The sequence below is a fragment of the Lethenteron reissneri genome, chromosome 33 (assembly GCF_015708825.2).
Source record: "Lethenteron reissneri isolate LAM-NWPU_2019-01 chromosome 33, ASM1570882v1, whole genome shotgun sequence".
NCBI classification, from domain to species: Eukaryota; Metazoa; Chordata; class Hyperoartia; order Petromyzontiformes; family Petromyzontidae; genus Lethenteron; species Lethenteron reissneri.
The window spans coordinates 4,934,632-4,951,519 of record NC_083811.1 but is presented as its reverse complement, the minus strand read 5'-3'; the positions used below and the strand labels follow the sequence as shown (position 1 = coordinate 4,951,519).

The following is a 16,888-nucleotide window of genomic DNA, read 5'->3' as shown; positions in this document are numbered from 1 at the left end:
TTAGGCCACCTGTTCAGCTTCTTACAGTCACTGATGCTACAGTGAATGGCCCATTGTGACCTACGCTGAGTCACAGTTCCCGACCGATGAGTTGAGTTCAGCAGCTGGCGTTGGGGCTGCGCGACACCTCAGCCAGGTAGCACACTTATGGCTTGAGTATCTTGTTATAAAAAAAACATTGCCTACAAGAAGGAAAATGTCCTGGTTTTAAAATGCACAATTGCATGAATTATTAAAGTTCGGTGGCGTATTGACGCCAGTGAGTGCAAAAGCGTTGGGGAGGGCTGGAGAGGTATAAGTGTTAGTAAATCGGTGTGCAGATCTTATCGGATCTTCCTTCTGCCCAAATTCTTATGCTGCTATTCGTTGAGGTTCATTTGGAATTACACTGGCAGTATACTAACAATGTAAAAATTGCAATTGTCAAATCTAAAGCCTCCGAAAAGCTTCCCTCTCTGCTTCTCGAGCTATGTTTCGACACTTAGCAATATGTAGCAGTTGATGAATTTCTTCATTGTACTTTATTGTAAGTACTGCTTTTTAACAAGCCAATGCAATGTTAAACCTTACTTTGTCAATGATTCAGCGCAGCAGTCCCAAATCGACATTTATCTATACAGCAATGGGTGCATGGTTTATGCGTACAAGATGATCTTCCACTTCAGAAGAGCTTTGAAGATAATTTTCGACAGAGAATGTCTTTTTAAAGACAAAGAGCAATGTAAGTGATAATAGGCCAGTGCAATTAAGGAATTGTTAATTGTAGAATAAACTTTGCATCGTCATCAAAACTTTTGTAGTTAAGGCTACCTCACTATCTTTTGGCAGTGTGTGTCACTTAATGAGCTGGGGCACAACACGACACAATGTCCTCGTGACAAGTGACATTTTCTGTTTCTCAGCTGTATCCAGTTCTTGTTTCAACCACTGCTTCGAAAAGCCAAAGCTTAGCAGATTTATTTATTTTATACTTTTTTAAAGGTGGCTTCGGGAGGCTGGAACACTGGGGGATGAAAAGCAGGGGCATACAAGCACGTATGGTGTGCTCTTCATTACCTTAGTGTTTAGTATCATCACAGAATCTGGGGCGCACAAGGTGATCTCTAAAGCAAAGGCTGTGAATTTGCTTTGCGATGTTACCTATGCTATGTTTTCTGATTACAATCGAGATTTGTTTTCTTATGCCTAAAAAAAAATCAATAACATTTTGTCTTCCATGTAAGTTTGCTAGCTGTGTAACGTGGAAATTCATTTAGTCTGCACACATTGTGTTAAATATGGTGAAACTTTACTTTAAAAAATTATAAAATGCGTCAAGCAGGGTATGCTGCTTCTGAGCAGTGTTTCCTCTTAATAAAATACCATCAATATACTTTGGATGAGAATAGCTTTGTTTCTATTTTCTCAGAAATATAATGCAATAATATTTGACAAAAAAAATCTTTTGAAAGTGTGAGCAATTTCGTAAAAAAATGCGTTTTAAGGACTGGTTCGGTTGTATAAAGAGTGGCAGCTGGTGTACAGTGGTATACACTGACCTTGCAGGGGTGTGCATATCAGGTGCGCATTCAAATTGTATATATTGCAGTACTACAAAAATAAACTTGAGATAATCTTGAAAATACCCCTGGAGAAAATATTGCCAAATTGTTCCTGTCTCTTTTTCGCAAGGATATGTAACCCCGTTTGCACTTTTCCTTCCTGGGCTGTACACCAGTGATTGCTTGTTTCCCTTTTTGCAAATTAGAGGGACATTAAAAGCTTATATACCAAACACTAAAATGTTTGCATGCAAATATTTTACTTGTTTCCTTTATTGTGATTTAGGCAATTAAGTAGACTTGCCAAACAATGCAGTGTATAATTTGTTTAGAGATATTAGGGATGGGGGGAGGAGGGAGGCAGGTTAGTGTATTCAAATAAAAAATAATTTAAAATAATTACTGCCAATACTCAGGTTGTGGGGAGGGGCTAATCACCTCTGGAACTGTTTTATTACACTATGGTATTTCTCATTTAAAAAAAAATTCATGGTCAAGTCAAGCATTATAAAAACAAATGATCTTACACGCATTCTTATTTTTGGTTATCTGTTGTAGATTTGAAACATAATTAGACTTTTCCCCAGGATTTTTTTAATATAAAGCCACTGATACAAGGACTGGAAAAAAAACATGCAGTTTGGGCAGTGTTTACACCTTTATTACCTGGCACACCCCTCATTGGTTACACAGCTGTACAAACATTGTAAATGCTCATCCGCTGTATGTGTGCGCGCCTCAACCAACGCTTTGTATAGTCCACGGATAATTTACAACTTGGTGATAATTTGTGTTATTCAAATTTTAAAGTGTATCTAAAACTTTTGATAAATGTAGTTCTGGCATGTTTTCTGACAAACTAATGTGCAGATGTATTGATCTTTTATTGTGAATAAAGTTTAAAAAAAAATACTTCAATGTGTTCCAGAATGTAATGCTGATTTTTAAATCCTTTATATTAAGTTCACTTGCTTGCTTAGGACCGTGCAAATCTTTCGGTCGTTTTTTAACCCACTTCCCGTGATCTAATCGAGCTGACATTTTCCACAAAGACTCGTTGTGCGTGACAATTAATGTTCGTGAAATTTTTTCCCCAAAATTTTACACTTTTTAGGACAAAAATAATATATTTAATTACCAATTGCTTAATGGTGCAATGCAATCATCTGACCCATAGGTGGCAGCCATCTCAAGCCAGAGGACGAGAGGACTAGCTGCCACGCATATAAAGGATTTATAGTGAAAAACTTTGTTTTTACTGGTTATAATTATTCCCATTCTTATCTCTCGAATATGTATTTATCCACTATGGATGAGGCCATTTTAAACAAATGCAGTTACCACGTTTATATTACACTTTGGCAAGCCCATAAGCAAAACTGCAGAGACTTGAATTCAATATTGAAATTCAGTTTTATTTTTAAAGACATTGCTTCCCTTTTTATAAAACTGCACCACAAGGGGGGTTAAGTTCCCAACTGCATTGATAACATGGGTGAACACAAAGACCTTTATAGGGTCGACCCAATGAGTATATTTCTGTTCATTTGAATGAAGATGTCATTACTTGGAAAACAATACGGTATTCGGTACAAGGAACAACTCATTTCAAATAGTTATTTGCTGTTAAAGTGAGATATGATAGTTTTGCTGTCTCTAAAAGAGAGCATTATAAAAACATGTAAACAAGTGGGTTTCCACAACAGTAAACCAACCAATGAAGACATGCACATTACTGTGCACTCTGAAACTGCTGGCAGTTGGGTTCATGAGGTTTGTTTCTTAAATGGCTGCTAATTTAACATTTTGTAAAAACAAATGCTTAATAAGAATCCATATACAGTATATCGTCAAATATTTACAACACTATATCTAAGCAAGCTGGTGAAAGTTGGTTGCTTGGCATGTACGAGTTTCACATTATACACTCCAGTCAACAGTGACGAAAAACAGTGATTAACAGGAATGAAGCTATACAATTTTCAAATACTAGTATACAGATGCACCGCTTTTTCAAACCCCTTAATATATTACAATTTCACAGTAGTACTAAAAAAGAATTAGCATTTAGGTATCTTTTTAAGGTAAATACTTTAGTCTGTACTTTAAGCTGGTTTTACCATTACAGGGTATTAAATATTTTCCAGAGGCTAATTTAAAACACTGCATACCCAGGTATCTAGGAAAATACAGAATTGCATGGCAGAACATTCTTGACAAATTCAAAATAGGAATTAGAAATGTGGAATGTACCAACAAATGTTAAACGATATTAATGGCTGCTACTTGATGTGCAAATAGAACTTCATACTCTGTAAAAAAAAAATCACTTCAAAGTGTATATTTCAGGGTTGAAACTGCCCTTCAGACATCCATTTGAAAGTATATAACAGTACCGTTGGGTTAAAATGCCAATAAAATGTATCTGCTTACTCGGTGGTGTTTTTGTAGCCATTGGAACCTGTCCTGGGATACAGCCCACATCGTGCCTAACACTAAAAGGTCACATACTGCAAACCATGCACCATACAAGTTCATCCAGTGCTCGTCACATTACCATGAAACCCTCTTGGCTTATGGACAGCTTAAGCAATATACTCACACCATTCAGGAAAAAAGTGTGAGTGGTGATACTGACGTCTTACACTTTAAGGGAGCAGAGATAAAAAAAAAACGGATAGCAAAATATCGGCACCTGACACAGGTGCAGGACTCTCCCATGACTCAGGATTTGTTGATATAATTTGACCCAAGGACACAGCACAGACCCCTATCAATATAGAACATGCCGAGAAGCCGTTTATGGGATCGGTAAACTCAAGACTTGACAATCTTGCCTTGCGTCCTCTGCAAACAGATACAAACCAAAAACACAAACAAATGACAAAATCAAAACGGTAACAACCAGTGCTCAAACCACAGTGCAACAAAGGCTTTGTACAAAAGGGGCAAGCGACCAAAACGGTGGCCAAATCGCATTTTTTCATACAAGAGACTATCAAAGTGGCATCTACAACGCTGGTCCGAGAAGTGCGCACGCCCTTTAACGAGAGACGTACCCCCCAAAGCCGAGCTGTCCCACCTCAGTTGCTGATCTGGAGCAGAGCATTGATGGCGGCCTCCCGGTTACCGCTTTGCGCCTCCAGCACAGAGCGCACCAACTCAGGCTCAAGTCCCGGGAACACCTCGCGCAGCGCTTGCACCTCCGTGTCTGGGGCGGGCGCCGTCTGCGGTGGGGCCGATGGGGGCTGGGCTACTGCTTCGCCGCCAGGCACCACCACCACCTCGCCAACTGCCACTGCAGGGGTTTGTCCAATCGTGTGAAGATTCCACCACCGTGTGGCATCTATTTTTTTTTTTATCCTTTATATTAAGTTCACTTGCTTGCTTGCGCACTTAAGACCGTGCAAATCTTTCGGTCGTTTTTTAACCCACTTCCCGTGATCCAATCGAGCTGACATTTTGCACACTCAATGTGCGTGACAATTTATTTTCGTGAAAAAAAATTCCATAACTTTACACTTTTTAGGAAAAAATAAATTATATTTAATTACCAATTGCTTAATGGTGGCAGGCAATCATCTGACCCATAGGTGGCAGCCATCTCAAGCCAGAGGACGAAAGGACTCTAGCCACCACGCATATAAAGGATTTATAGTGAAAAACTTTTTTTTACGGGTTAATTTTTTCGTTTTGATACTGGCACAAATGCTCCCCGTAGATGTAACTGCTCAATGCGAGCTGTTAATATTGTGATGCCTGCATTGCCTTTGTACTGCTCGCCTTTCGGCATTCTCCGGTTTAACACATGGTGAGACAAAGCCTCTGGTGTAGGCCAATCAATTTAAAAGAAAATGTGTATATTATCAGCATGTTTGTCTTCATGTTTTGCCATAAGTATGTGTGGTTAACGCAGACTTGATGCCTTGCAATAGGTATCCGGTTTTTGAACATCTTAACACCTGTTTTATTACCAGAAGGGGTAAAAAGCCTATTCGAATTTTTCATCATTCCCCCACCGCTCTGCATTTGTTTTTAATGCGAGAATGTGCCTACTGTCCGTGAGCAAACCAATACGGCAAACAAGCACAATACTCGTGTGTATTGAGGTCGTATCTTCAATTCCTGCGGAAGCTCCCCAGCACACAGCGAAAAATCGGACGCTATGACGAACAACACGTGCTACAATCCAAAAACACTTCACAGCTATACAGCACAACTGCCGAAACCTACGCAGAAGTACAGTATGCAAGTACAACCATTGTGAAAATATTCACGAAATGCATCGGGTCGCAGGGCATGTACATATTCTACAGGTCGAATGATTCTTGCATGATTCAATGCACGTGTCATGAGCATACGAGTATATATTTTTTCAAATGCTATGTTGCACACCGAGTCAAACCACCACTGATAACTTGAAACATATCCACGTTTGATTTTTACACTTGGGAAGTACAGAATGCTAATTTATAAATGGCATGCTTCAGATTATTTATTTTCTTTACACCAGTCGCTTAAAATACGTCCCACTAATAAAATACATCATAACCGTATAAGTGTTTGCGATGATGGATATACAGTTCATCACATGCAGTACCTGGGATGTAGCCAGCAGATTGGTAGTAAGCCTGTAGAGTTTCCTGGGGCTGGGGCTGCACCATCTGGTGTAAGGAAATTTCACACATTAACCATTGCTGTCCTGCTTGAGCAGATAGGGATGCAATTTTCCACAACACTGACCACTTTCCTACCGCGTATTGCAGCAGGGAGGGGGGGATGGGAAACCAGAAATGCGGTGGCCTTAAAAACATCAAATCATGCAGCTAGTCATTACGTTCCTTCACGATTGAGAGGTTTGTACAAGTGTGATATAAACACTGTACATGTATTTATCATACATGTACAGTCATTTTGTCAATCCACTGCTGGATGAGGGCCGCCCCACGCCGTGCTGGTCATGGGGGTTATTTGACCGTGCTTCACGCTGGCCAGTGTTGATTTATGAAGGCAGCAAGCATACTAACACAGGACAACAGATTTCACCGCACTGTCCTCTGCCGATCACCATGCATCACCGCAAGGACTGCAAAAACTCGTTTGTGCAAACTGAACCCTGCTTATCTTGCGAGATCGGGCACATCCCTGCCGGCGATTTGGTCATTCGGGGCGTATTTAATAGGGTGCACACGCCGTGTTGATTCCCCACCCAAAATACCGAGTGCAAAGCGCTGCTCACCGTGTATTGTAGGAGCAGATTAATAGTACCCTCCTTGTCCTCTCCTTGGCGGCCGCTAAGCAGGAACCACTCGTCGGCCGTCTCGCCCCGCTTGACGTGTTCAGCGATGGGGATGTGTGCCCAGGCTATGCGGTCGTCGGTGGAAAAGGCCCTCTGTGTTCACCCCCCACCCCCACAATAGAGGAAACGGCGACATCATTCAGGCCCCCACTCCCGCACACAGTGCACTTTGCGGGGCTGTTGCACTTCACGTGTACTCGTGCACCAGACTCTTTCGCAGAATTTCAAATTCCTAGTATTGACCGCGACGCTTTATTGAAACTCTATGAAAAGATGAGAAAAGCGGTTCTAATTACCTGACAAATGAGCCCTCGCGTGGATAGTCCCTGTTTCTAAAATAATTATGATTTACATTCTGGTAAAAAAAAGATTTCAACATGACAATGACCCAAAGCCAGGGGTAGGAAACCTTAAGGGAAACATGGTGACGGACGCTTGTGTTGCGCCCGAAACGTCGTGATTTATTTTATTTTATGCCTACGTGACTTTACCGAAAGAACCAAACAGTATGGATTCCCGCAGTCATGAAAGCTTCAAATCAAGATCGGATATGACATGTGACTTCATTTCATACGGCCTGCAGCCACACGAGATCTACCACTGCAAAACGACTCGCAAACAACATGTATCCGTCACTGTAAGCACGCACCTTTGCCGTATCAATTGGATGTTAAACTACGTATTTTCGACGTGGCAACTTTAAATGATTTTTAACAACGCTCGATGACCTCTATGACTGCAAATGGCCTCTTTGCAATGACAGAAGTAACGAGTCGTGTGTGAAATGCGTGGGCCCACCCAGAGGTAATTGGAATTCCTATTCGGCCTTTGGTCAGGAAAAGGTTCCCCCCCCCCCCCGCACACACCCCGACACCTCCCCTAAGCAGTGACAGCCACCTTAAATAACCAAAACAGACATTTAAAGCAACGCTGCCTTTTGAATACTTCCCGACACACAGAGGCCGCGTGAAGCGAGTTGGTGGCTTTCAAATACCTCGTCGAATATCTCCAGGTAGAAGAAGTCAACCCCCGGGGGTATATTGCAGTGGATGGTTTTGTTCCAGCGGGGGTTCTTGGCTCCGTTCTGGGCTGTGGGAGTCTCGCAAACAGCGTAACCCGCCCGGATACGGCAGTACGGGTCCATGCGCGTCACTCCATAGTTCTTCACCAGCCTGGCCTACATACGGACAAGGGGGGCAAGAGACTGCTGCAATAAAACAAGACAAAACAAACAAATTAGGAAAGTCATGCTAACGAATGGATTCTGCAATGCTCTTCAACGTGCGTTTTGTCCTTGGAAGAATTTAATTGGCAGTCCAGAAGCCCGATGGGTAGTTGTCAGTGCAAAAATAAATGTGCATATTTTTAAAAGTCCCATTTGCTCTACGCCAGTTTTCAATGGGGTATAGGTCCTTATCAGCAACACACACAACAGCTTCGTTCATATTGGGTGATATCACATGAGTAAATGGGTCCCTCCCCACCCCGTCCACAAATGCAATAAACCATTTCCACCTCAGTTGGAAAGCATCTAAAAAATAACCACTCCTGTATAGAAACCAGTCTTGAACAAAACTGCTATCATTAGTCCACAGGTCATGCAAACATGCATACGATGAACTTTAAAACACATATTTGTTTTGAACGTACTTTATTACGTCTTCCGATTAGCATGGTTGGCTACGTGCCGTGAGATGGAAGTTCAACATACGTACACACATACCTCGCACCATGTTGTGCAGTGTAATGCAGCGTGATGCAGGAGAGCGCCGCGGCGAGTAACGCACCTGCATCACTGTTATGCTGAGTCGGCCAAGGGGCAGCATGGGGCGGGCGAGCTCGTTGGGCCGGGCGGCTTGCTGCTCAGCCGTGGGGGAAATGCGCAGGAAGTCGTGCGGCAGCTCGCCCAGGTATACCTGTCACAGACGCCACCGACGTCCATGGCTTAGAACAGGCTTCTTTCACTTGTGACCCGCGTGCCGTAATTGGGTCCATAACAGCTCCCAGAATGACCCCCGCTGAGGAGTGGCAAGAGAAGTCGAGCTACAGCTCGACTAGATGGAAAAGAGATGCGGCTTAGTGTGATATAAAACGACGAACAAGAGACAAAGATAACTGAGCTGTAGACTCGACATTAAGATTAGTGAGATTAAAGGAAGATAAACGAGAGCTGAGAGACCTAAGTGAAACATTAAGTGGTGACATACATGCAGGTTATAATATTAAGAAGTTATTTGCCATCATAGCATGATGTCATGTAGCCCGCCAGCACACGCTAATGATATTATTTTGGCCACAAACTGTAGATAAAGAACCCTGGCTTACATATTACAGAGCCAGCGAATGTTGGCAATAAATGACGAGGCACCAGAAAATCGAACATCCCAAGATGTCAGGTGGAAACGAAATCTATAAGTTTGATTGACAAAAGTACAAAATAGCTTATATCACCAGCAGTTGTGCTAAATGTATCACCAATGGCAACTGGAATTAATTTGGTCGTTTCCGGTTGATAATACAACATAGCCTGCAGTTACAAAGAGTGAAATTGAATCTGTCAACCTGGTTGAAGACATTATTACCCTGCCTTGAGAATACATGTGCACAGATTGGCCAACACAAAATCAAATTAAACTCACAATGGCCCTCGCTCTGGAATAGCCAAACCAGATGTCCACTTTTGTAAAAGCATTGACACCTGCTATGTAATACGTTCAAACCATGTATACATGTTTTGCAACAAGACATTCCCAACTGACTTTGAAGGTACAATACTGCGTGTCATCCCAGTGATGTGCTTTGCTTAATAAGCTGCAGCCTGATTATTAGAAAACAAGGATAAGGTCTATTAAAAGCGGACCAAATGCAGTCCTCATTTCCTATTATTCAACTATTCTTTTTATACAGTCTGGCATTCATCTCCTCCATCCATTAGTTTAGGCCTTCATTCAGTGTGCAGTGAACATCTCCAGCAACACAATACAATTATACAATTGAACACGAATTTCTCAAATGTGCCTTTTCCTTTGCCCAGTAAAAAACAATTTTTAAACCGTGTGCATTTGGGCCGAGGTTTAATCGGGAATTTTGTTTTGTTTTACATCTTGGCTGTAGTTAAGAATAAAAGTTCAGAACGTTTGAGTTAATAAATAACTGTGTGGTTCAATGTGCAAACTTATTTTCATTGACCCCCTCACAGAAGAATAATGCAAATGTGACTAAAATAACATCTCCAGTCAAAAAATAAATACCCCAAGGCACAAAGAAGGGCTCAGATGTTCATGGTAAACACTACTGCACTGGCTTTGTGCCAAACATTTGCACACCTTCATTCCATTCAAGTGCCTCGTTGAGCCTCACAGATTCATAATACTAAACCCAACAAATCCTACAGATGCCCTAAGTTGGGCTGTTCGTACAGCTGGCATTTTCACCGACTCGTAAGCAGACCTTAGTTGGGCTCTCCCTTATCCAAATGCTCCAGATCATTTCAATCACATTAAAAGGTAATAATGGTGTAGTCGTCAAATTACTTCCTCACACCACTGCTGGTGGAAAAGCCTCCACTAGAGGGAGCTTTAGAGAGCTCCACTGGAGGGTAATTTGACCTACTCCACTAGGCTGGCAAGATGCCGTGGAAGAGGTGGGAGTATCCATACTTCACCCCGCCAGAGGCGACCTGCCAGACTTTGGTGTAGCCATACTGCTGGGTGGATGGAAGCGAGGGAATTTAAAAAAGAAAATAATTTATTTGGCTGCCGCACCAGGAGATAGAACCGGCAACCGCTGTATTTCAAACTCCAAGGTGCTGACCATTACGCCATGGGCAGCATCCTTCAACTAGATTATAATAAACAAATCTACAGCTTAGTTAAGTTCATCAATACAAACTAATGTTTTTATATAGAGTAAATTGCATCTCAAAACGCTTAGCATTTCGACCAAGCACACAAACATCTTAAAATCTAAAATATGAGCATCATAAAAAAATTTCGACAAGAACACCACAGATAAGACAAAACAAAATATGACCAGGAGCACGGAGGAGAACAAATCATGGCCCAAGTGGGGCTTCGTGAATCACTCGAGCTCCCGATACTGCATTGGCAGTGGTGCACAAGCAAAAATAACAACAAATATCCTCACGATTTAAAGCTTTCGTGACTGCAGGGATTCATCTTCTTGGTTCTTCGGTAAAGTCACTTAGAATGGAAACAATAAAAATAATAAAATTTAAACATAATAAAATAATTCTCACCTCTGTCGGGGAGACCTGGTCTTCACCTGATGACGGCTGCTTGCGTTGTGGCCGAAACGTCGTGAGAATTATTTTATTATGTTTTATTTTATTATTTTTATTGTTTCCATTCTACGTGACTTTACCGAAAGAACCAAGAAGAGAAATATCCTCACATTCATCAATAATTCTACCTTTTAAAAAAATTATAGAATGGGCAATGCCCTTTCTTCAAATCACACAGGAAGGCCAGAGAGGTAGAGTGAGGTAGAGGGACTACCTCTCTTGTTCTGTGAAGAGCCACTGCCCGAAACGTACCCTATTAGATACAACTTTATTAATACAATACTGTACGGTGACCGGGGAAAACAGGGTAACGGCCAATTCAAACATGACAATTCCACAAAGTAGATGGAGAAAATACATGGGAAGGTCATGTTTGTAGATGCAAACCTGCTTACAGACGTACTGTAAATACAGGCAAATATTGTCGAAGGTTAAAAAAAGTGTCCTCTGGTCAAATACAATGTTTTGCCTTGTTGGCTCCCTGTCACCTCAAGTGTGCCAAAATTAAAGTGGAAGAATCATGCACGCTTCAATACATAGTGGGCAGTGTATACTGCCTATGACTAGATCAGGGGTCGGCAACCAAAATAACAAGAAGAGCCATTTCTTTCCAATTCGGTACAAAATTCAGTATTTCAAGAGCCGCAATGCATCTGAGTACATACTGTACATACGTACATATCGTCAAGAAGCAGCCCGTAAAGAGCCGCATGCGGCTCCGGAGCCGTAGGTTGCCGACCCCTGGACTAGATCAACTGGAACGTGTACATAGTGGGCAGTGTGTACTGCCTATGACTAGATCGACCGGAACGTGCCCAAATTTGTCAATCTCTGAAAGCTAAGCAAAGTTGATCCTGGACAATGCTTGGATGGGGGGTTACATCCACACGTCACAGGTGTTACAGGCTGTGGGGTTGCGTGGTGGGCAGCCGAGGACAGTGCAACAAAATCTGTTCAAGTACAGCACAGTGATTCTTCTATGATCCTACGTCGATCCTTCTCCCGCCATCACAAACCTGCACCGCCCAGCATGGTGAAGTATGGCTTGAATGACACCCCACGACCCCAAACGGCATGGGAAGGCCCTCATTCGGAAGTGGATTGACATATTACTGGAGCACAGTATTCAATCAAGGAATGGGCCCACCCTCTTTCCAGCCATGAGCCGCCACAGGTGAAAATTCCACATTTGTACGACGAGGCCAAGTGGTCTCAAAATCACAACCACAGTTCAGTAGTCCGTATAATCCAATAGTACAAGAGGATATTTTTGGGTGTGCATATAATACTTGGCATTCGTTGTATCAATCAGAGGGCGCAACCGGGTACCCGATACCCGTACCCTACCCGATACCCGACTACCCGTACCCGGCTGGGTACGGGTACCCGTTTGCGACCCTGGTGCGGCCGGGTACGGGTAGACCGTGAGTCACTGGTGAATAACCGTTTGTCACTCATTTCCCAACGTCTTGTCTCTTCTCACAATTCAAGTTCCTAGAATGAACCCACCCACGCCTGCAACATGGCTTCATCCCAGAGGTCGCAATCAGGTACCCGATGCCCGTACCCGGCCGGGTACGGGTACCCGTTTGCGACCCTGATGCGGCCGGGTACGGGTAAGCAATCAAAACCCGTTTGCGACCTCTGGTATCAATCCACTTCTGGATGAGGGCCTCCCCACGGCCGTGTGGGTCGTGGTTTTTTTTTTCACCATCGGGGCACCGCGGTGGCCGGGAGATGTCATCGCCCTCACCTGGCACGCATTAGGGCATGAGTTCGATCCCAGACCCTGACGATGGCTGTTGTATATTTGTATTGTGCGTGTTCCCTTTTTCTCCCCCGTGATAGTCGAGGGCGTTTTGTCACCGTGTCCCCCGTGGTTTTGCCCTCCGCATTTAGCCACATTCATTGAAATTATTTGGCTACTATACATTCGCGCAAGTGATAAACCACAAAGACGAGCCATCATGTGCGGCCAGATCACCTCTGAAAATTAGCTCATAGTTTCAGCGGGGATTTACCTGGTAAACTATAAATATATTGCATACTTCTCCACGGCCGAATCAGTATTTTCTATCAATGCCCCCTGTGTAGTGCCAACATCCCACCACTAGGCCACACAAATATTCAAGTAGGTTATAATTTTCGTCAGTTTCCAAACACATTTACGTATATACACCCACCCACACAAACAACCGTTTCATATAAGTACATGCAACGTACGTATTACGACATCATAAAGGTAAATGTGGTCCTGTGGAGAGCACTGTTAACGCGAACACAATGCGTTTTCTAACTGCAGAGCTGAGTGTGTTATCTTCCTGGTATGTGGACTTGTTTCCTCTCCCAAGCCAAACTGTAAATCTAACAACGTGGGCGAGTATGATTCCACACTGATGTTTGGGTCAGATCACGTCATAAAAAAACGTGGGTGTCATACAGCCTTCTCCCACTCGACATACAGTATTTGGTCAGAAAAATCCACAACGTACGGACTAACAGTATGGGGCATTTTTAGCAGTAACAACAACAAATGTCCCATTTTGTAGCTGCTCACCCAAAGCTGTAATTGCTGTGATAGTAAATTTGGTTTTTGCAACTGTTCGCCTTTTGAGAGTAGGTCATGATGAAAACTGCTGTCTCTGCTGTAGGCTCGTCAATTTCCAAGACAATGCCATATACAGTATTCATTATCAGGGCATGTTTTGCTTGCATGTCCACCACAAGTGCGTGCGGTTATTGCAGACTTGATTGCTTGCAAAAGGTTTCTATTTGGTGTTTGAACATCTTAAAACCTATTTATAGTCTTGGTTCTTTCGGTAAAGTCAAGTAGAAGGGAAATAATGAAATAACACAAATATAAACCAATTAAAAATCTTAACACCTGATTTATTTCCAGAAAGGGTAAAGCCTATTATTGTTTCAATATACAGAACTTGTGTGCTGCTGCTGCTGCTGCTGCAGTTAATTCATCTAGCACGTGTTACTAATTGGCTTTGTCGGGTGGAGGAGGGTGTACGACACACATTCTTACTTCCAAATCAACTGCTCATCACAACAACTCTATTAAGGGAATTTACCAAATCATCCCGATGCAGGAGACGAGCTCCTTGTCATTAAGTATTGGCAGACTTTTGGGCGCAAAATAAATGGTTTAATCTGTCATCGCTTACATTAACTGCGTGATTAATGTTAGAGTTTTACAACGTTACATCAGTATGCTGTAAATACGCAGCCCCGTTCTGGCAATCAATCCACTGCTGGATGAGGACATAGACATTGGGGAGCCAATGTACACGGCGTCTGTAAAGATATAAAACAAATTCTAAAAATACGGACGATAATGGGATGGAAGCCCTTTAAAATATAAGATACACATACCCGCACACATTTACACGGCCACAATCATGATTAACCCAAAATGTTGGCTGTTATCTCTGCCTCCCATGAGCTATATTATTCACATTATAACCACGCTGCACGGTCACAATATAATAATACTGTGGGGCAAGTAGCTTTCACTGGGGTGGGTTTTTTTTTGCTTTACACAATTAAAAGACGCAAACGCGAATTAAACCATTGTTATACATTTTAAGTGGCACTGCACATTGGGGCTTTAACATCCCGAGGAGGGGATGAAGGACGCTCTCGTGTCAAGGTGCAAGGTGGAGGTGGTCCTCTTGACAGTCAGCGGATGAGGACTCATCCAACAGCAAGATCGACCACGGCTGGCAATTAAACATCGGCATGCGACACTATGGGAACCTCATTTTCCAGTAAAAATATGATAATTGTTTTTTTACCCTTCTATCTGGCAACAAAACTGACACCTTTTACAAGGAGTCATGTTTGCATAGACCACAATACCTGCAGTCATAATGCAAACAAAAAAAACAAAAAATTATCAGAGTTATGTTTGTTGTTTGCATTATGACTGCAGGTATTGTGGTCTATGCAAACATGACTCCTTGTAAAAAGGTGTCAGTTTTGTTGCCAGATAGAAGGGTAAAAAACCAATTATCATCGGCATGCGAATTTCCGGCCACCGCCACCATACAAACACATGCACACCACTGGCTCAACATTTGCTGTCGTTACTAAAAGAACAGCAATTGCATTACAGAATTAGCAGAGGGCCCACCCCATCCCACGTTAGTTCTGTGGGTGCTCACGTATCAATAATAACAGCGGTTGACACATCACGACTTCAAACGACCAATGCTCATGAGATATCGACACATCAACAACAGCAGCAGCATCATCAGCAGCATGGCACGTACCTGTCCCCTCGCCGTGGCAAACGATGCCATCGCCATGCCTCCTTGAGTCCAGCTGTGTTGGTGGTGTTTGTGGTGGTGGTGTGTTGTTGGTGGTGTTGTTGGTGGTGTTGGTGGGGTGATGGTGTTGTTGGTGGTGGTGGTGTTGGTGTTTGTGGTGGTGTTGGTGGTGGTGTTGGTGGTTTTGTTGGTGGTGGTGTGTTGTTGGTGGTGGTGTGTTGTTGGTGGTGGTGTGTTGTTGGTGGTGGTGTTGTGTTGTTGTTGGTGGTGGTGTTGGTGTGTTGTTGTTGGTGGTGGTTGATCGCCTTCGCCGGTATCCAACTCAGGCCCTCCTCTCTCTGCGGTCTCCTGCTGCAAATTCTCTCCCCCTCGCCCGCGATAATCTCCTTCTCGGTCCTAATCTCTTTGTCTGCAGCCACCTCCACCCCTACCCCACCCACCCCACCTACCCGATGTAAAACAATCTCCCTTCTCGTCGTTCTTTATCTAAAACTCTCACGACCACCGCGGTAGCGAAGTGGCCCAGGCCCCCAACACAACAAACCGCGTGGACAGCGGCGGAAACGCCGCGAAATGCGCCGCAAATGGCACCGCCCGTAAAATATTCAAAATGCACGACGGATGAAGACGGAGAGAGGAGGAGGAGGTTTGCTGGGAAGCCAACACGTCTGTCTGCTGGAATAATAGCTGCTGCTTTGGTGATGGTTGGTTGGTTTGGTGATGATGATGGTGGTGGTGTAGAATGTTGAGCCTCCCTGTTGTTGCTGCTGCTGCCCGCCTCTACGGATGCGATGTCGCAGCAATGTTCCAACTGCGTGCTGTTTGTGTGCGCTGTGTTGTCGCTTGCTGCTGTTGTTGTTGTCGTTGCTTTGTGTGTGTGTGTGGCTGTGTGTGTGTGTGGTGTGATCACTGCTGCAGTGTGCTCCAACAGGGCTACCCTTGTGTGCGCCCACTGTGAACGTGGCGCGCCTATGCGCGGCGAGTTAACACTGCGTGCGAAATGCCCTCTTCTCGCCGCTGCTATTGAACAACACGAGTCTGGCTGGCGGGCGGGCTCTGTGTGTGTGTTCCTCTTGCTTCCGCCGTCCCTTCTCTCCCAACCCGCCCCACCACCACCAGCAGCCACCCCGCCCCGCCACCACCATCTCTCCACCCACCACCATCTCTCCACCCACCCCACCATCACACACCCACCACACAACCACCACCACCACCCACACCAAGCACCACCCACCAACCACCACCACACATCCACCACCACCCACCAACCAACAACAACCACCACCAACCAACAACAACCACCACCACCCACCACCAAACAACAACCACCACCAACCAACCACCAACAACCACCAACCACCACCAACCAACAACCACCACCAACCAACCACCAACCACCACCAACCACAACCACCACCAACCAACAACCAACCACCACCCACCACCAACCACAACCACCCCCACCAAC

The 16,888-nt window shown here is 43.8% G+C and overlaps 2 protein-coding genes across 8 annotated transcripts in view; one reads left to right on the top strand and one right to left on the bottom strand.

Moving 5' to 3' along the window:
- LOC133350244 (serine/threonine-protein phosphatase 6 regulatory subunit 3-like) overlaps positions 1–2,453 on the top strand; it is a 23,606-nt gene extending 21,153 nt beyond the window's left edge. For all 6 annotated transcript variants that reach the window (XM_061564374.1, XM_061564373.1, XM_061564376.1 and 3 more), the window contains exon 24: positions 5–2,453. In XM_061564374.1, the coding sequence (XP_061420358.1) occupies positions 5–59 (55 nt within the window). In that variant the 3' untranslated portion in view covers positions 60–2,453. The remainder of the gene's footprint in view (positions 1–4) is intronic.
- Positions 2,187–16,888, bottom strand: TOLLIP (toll interacting protein). Of its 2 annotated transcripts, none has more exons than XM_061564382.1 (7): positions 15,424–16,888; positions 8,628–8,756; positions 7,835–8,017; positions 6,781–6,933; positions 6,142–6,205; positions 4,601–4,839; positions 2,187–4,388 (listed from the first exon to the last, which is right to left on the bottom strand). In XM_061564382.1, exons 1-6 carry the CDS (start codon positions 15,457–15,459, stop codon positions 4,625–4,627), a joined length of 780 nt encoding a protein of 259 aa, XP_061420366.1. In that variant the 5' UTR covers positions 15,460–16,888; the 3' UTR covers positions 2,187–4,388; positions 4,601–4,624. The 2 variants fall into 2 exon arrangements, with proteins under 2 accessions (XP_061420366.1, XP_061420364.1); XM_061564380.1 differs by having other exon boundaries at positions 4,624–4,839; positions 15,424–16,878.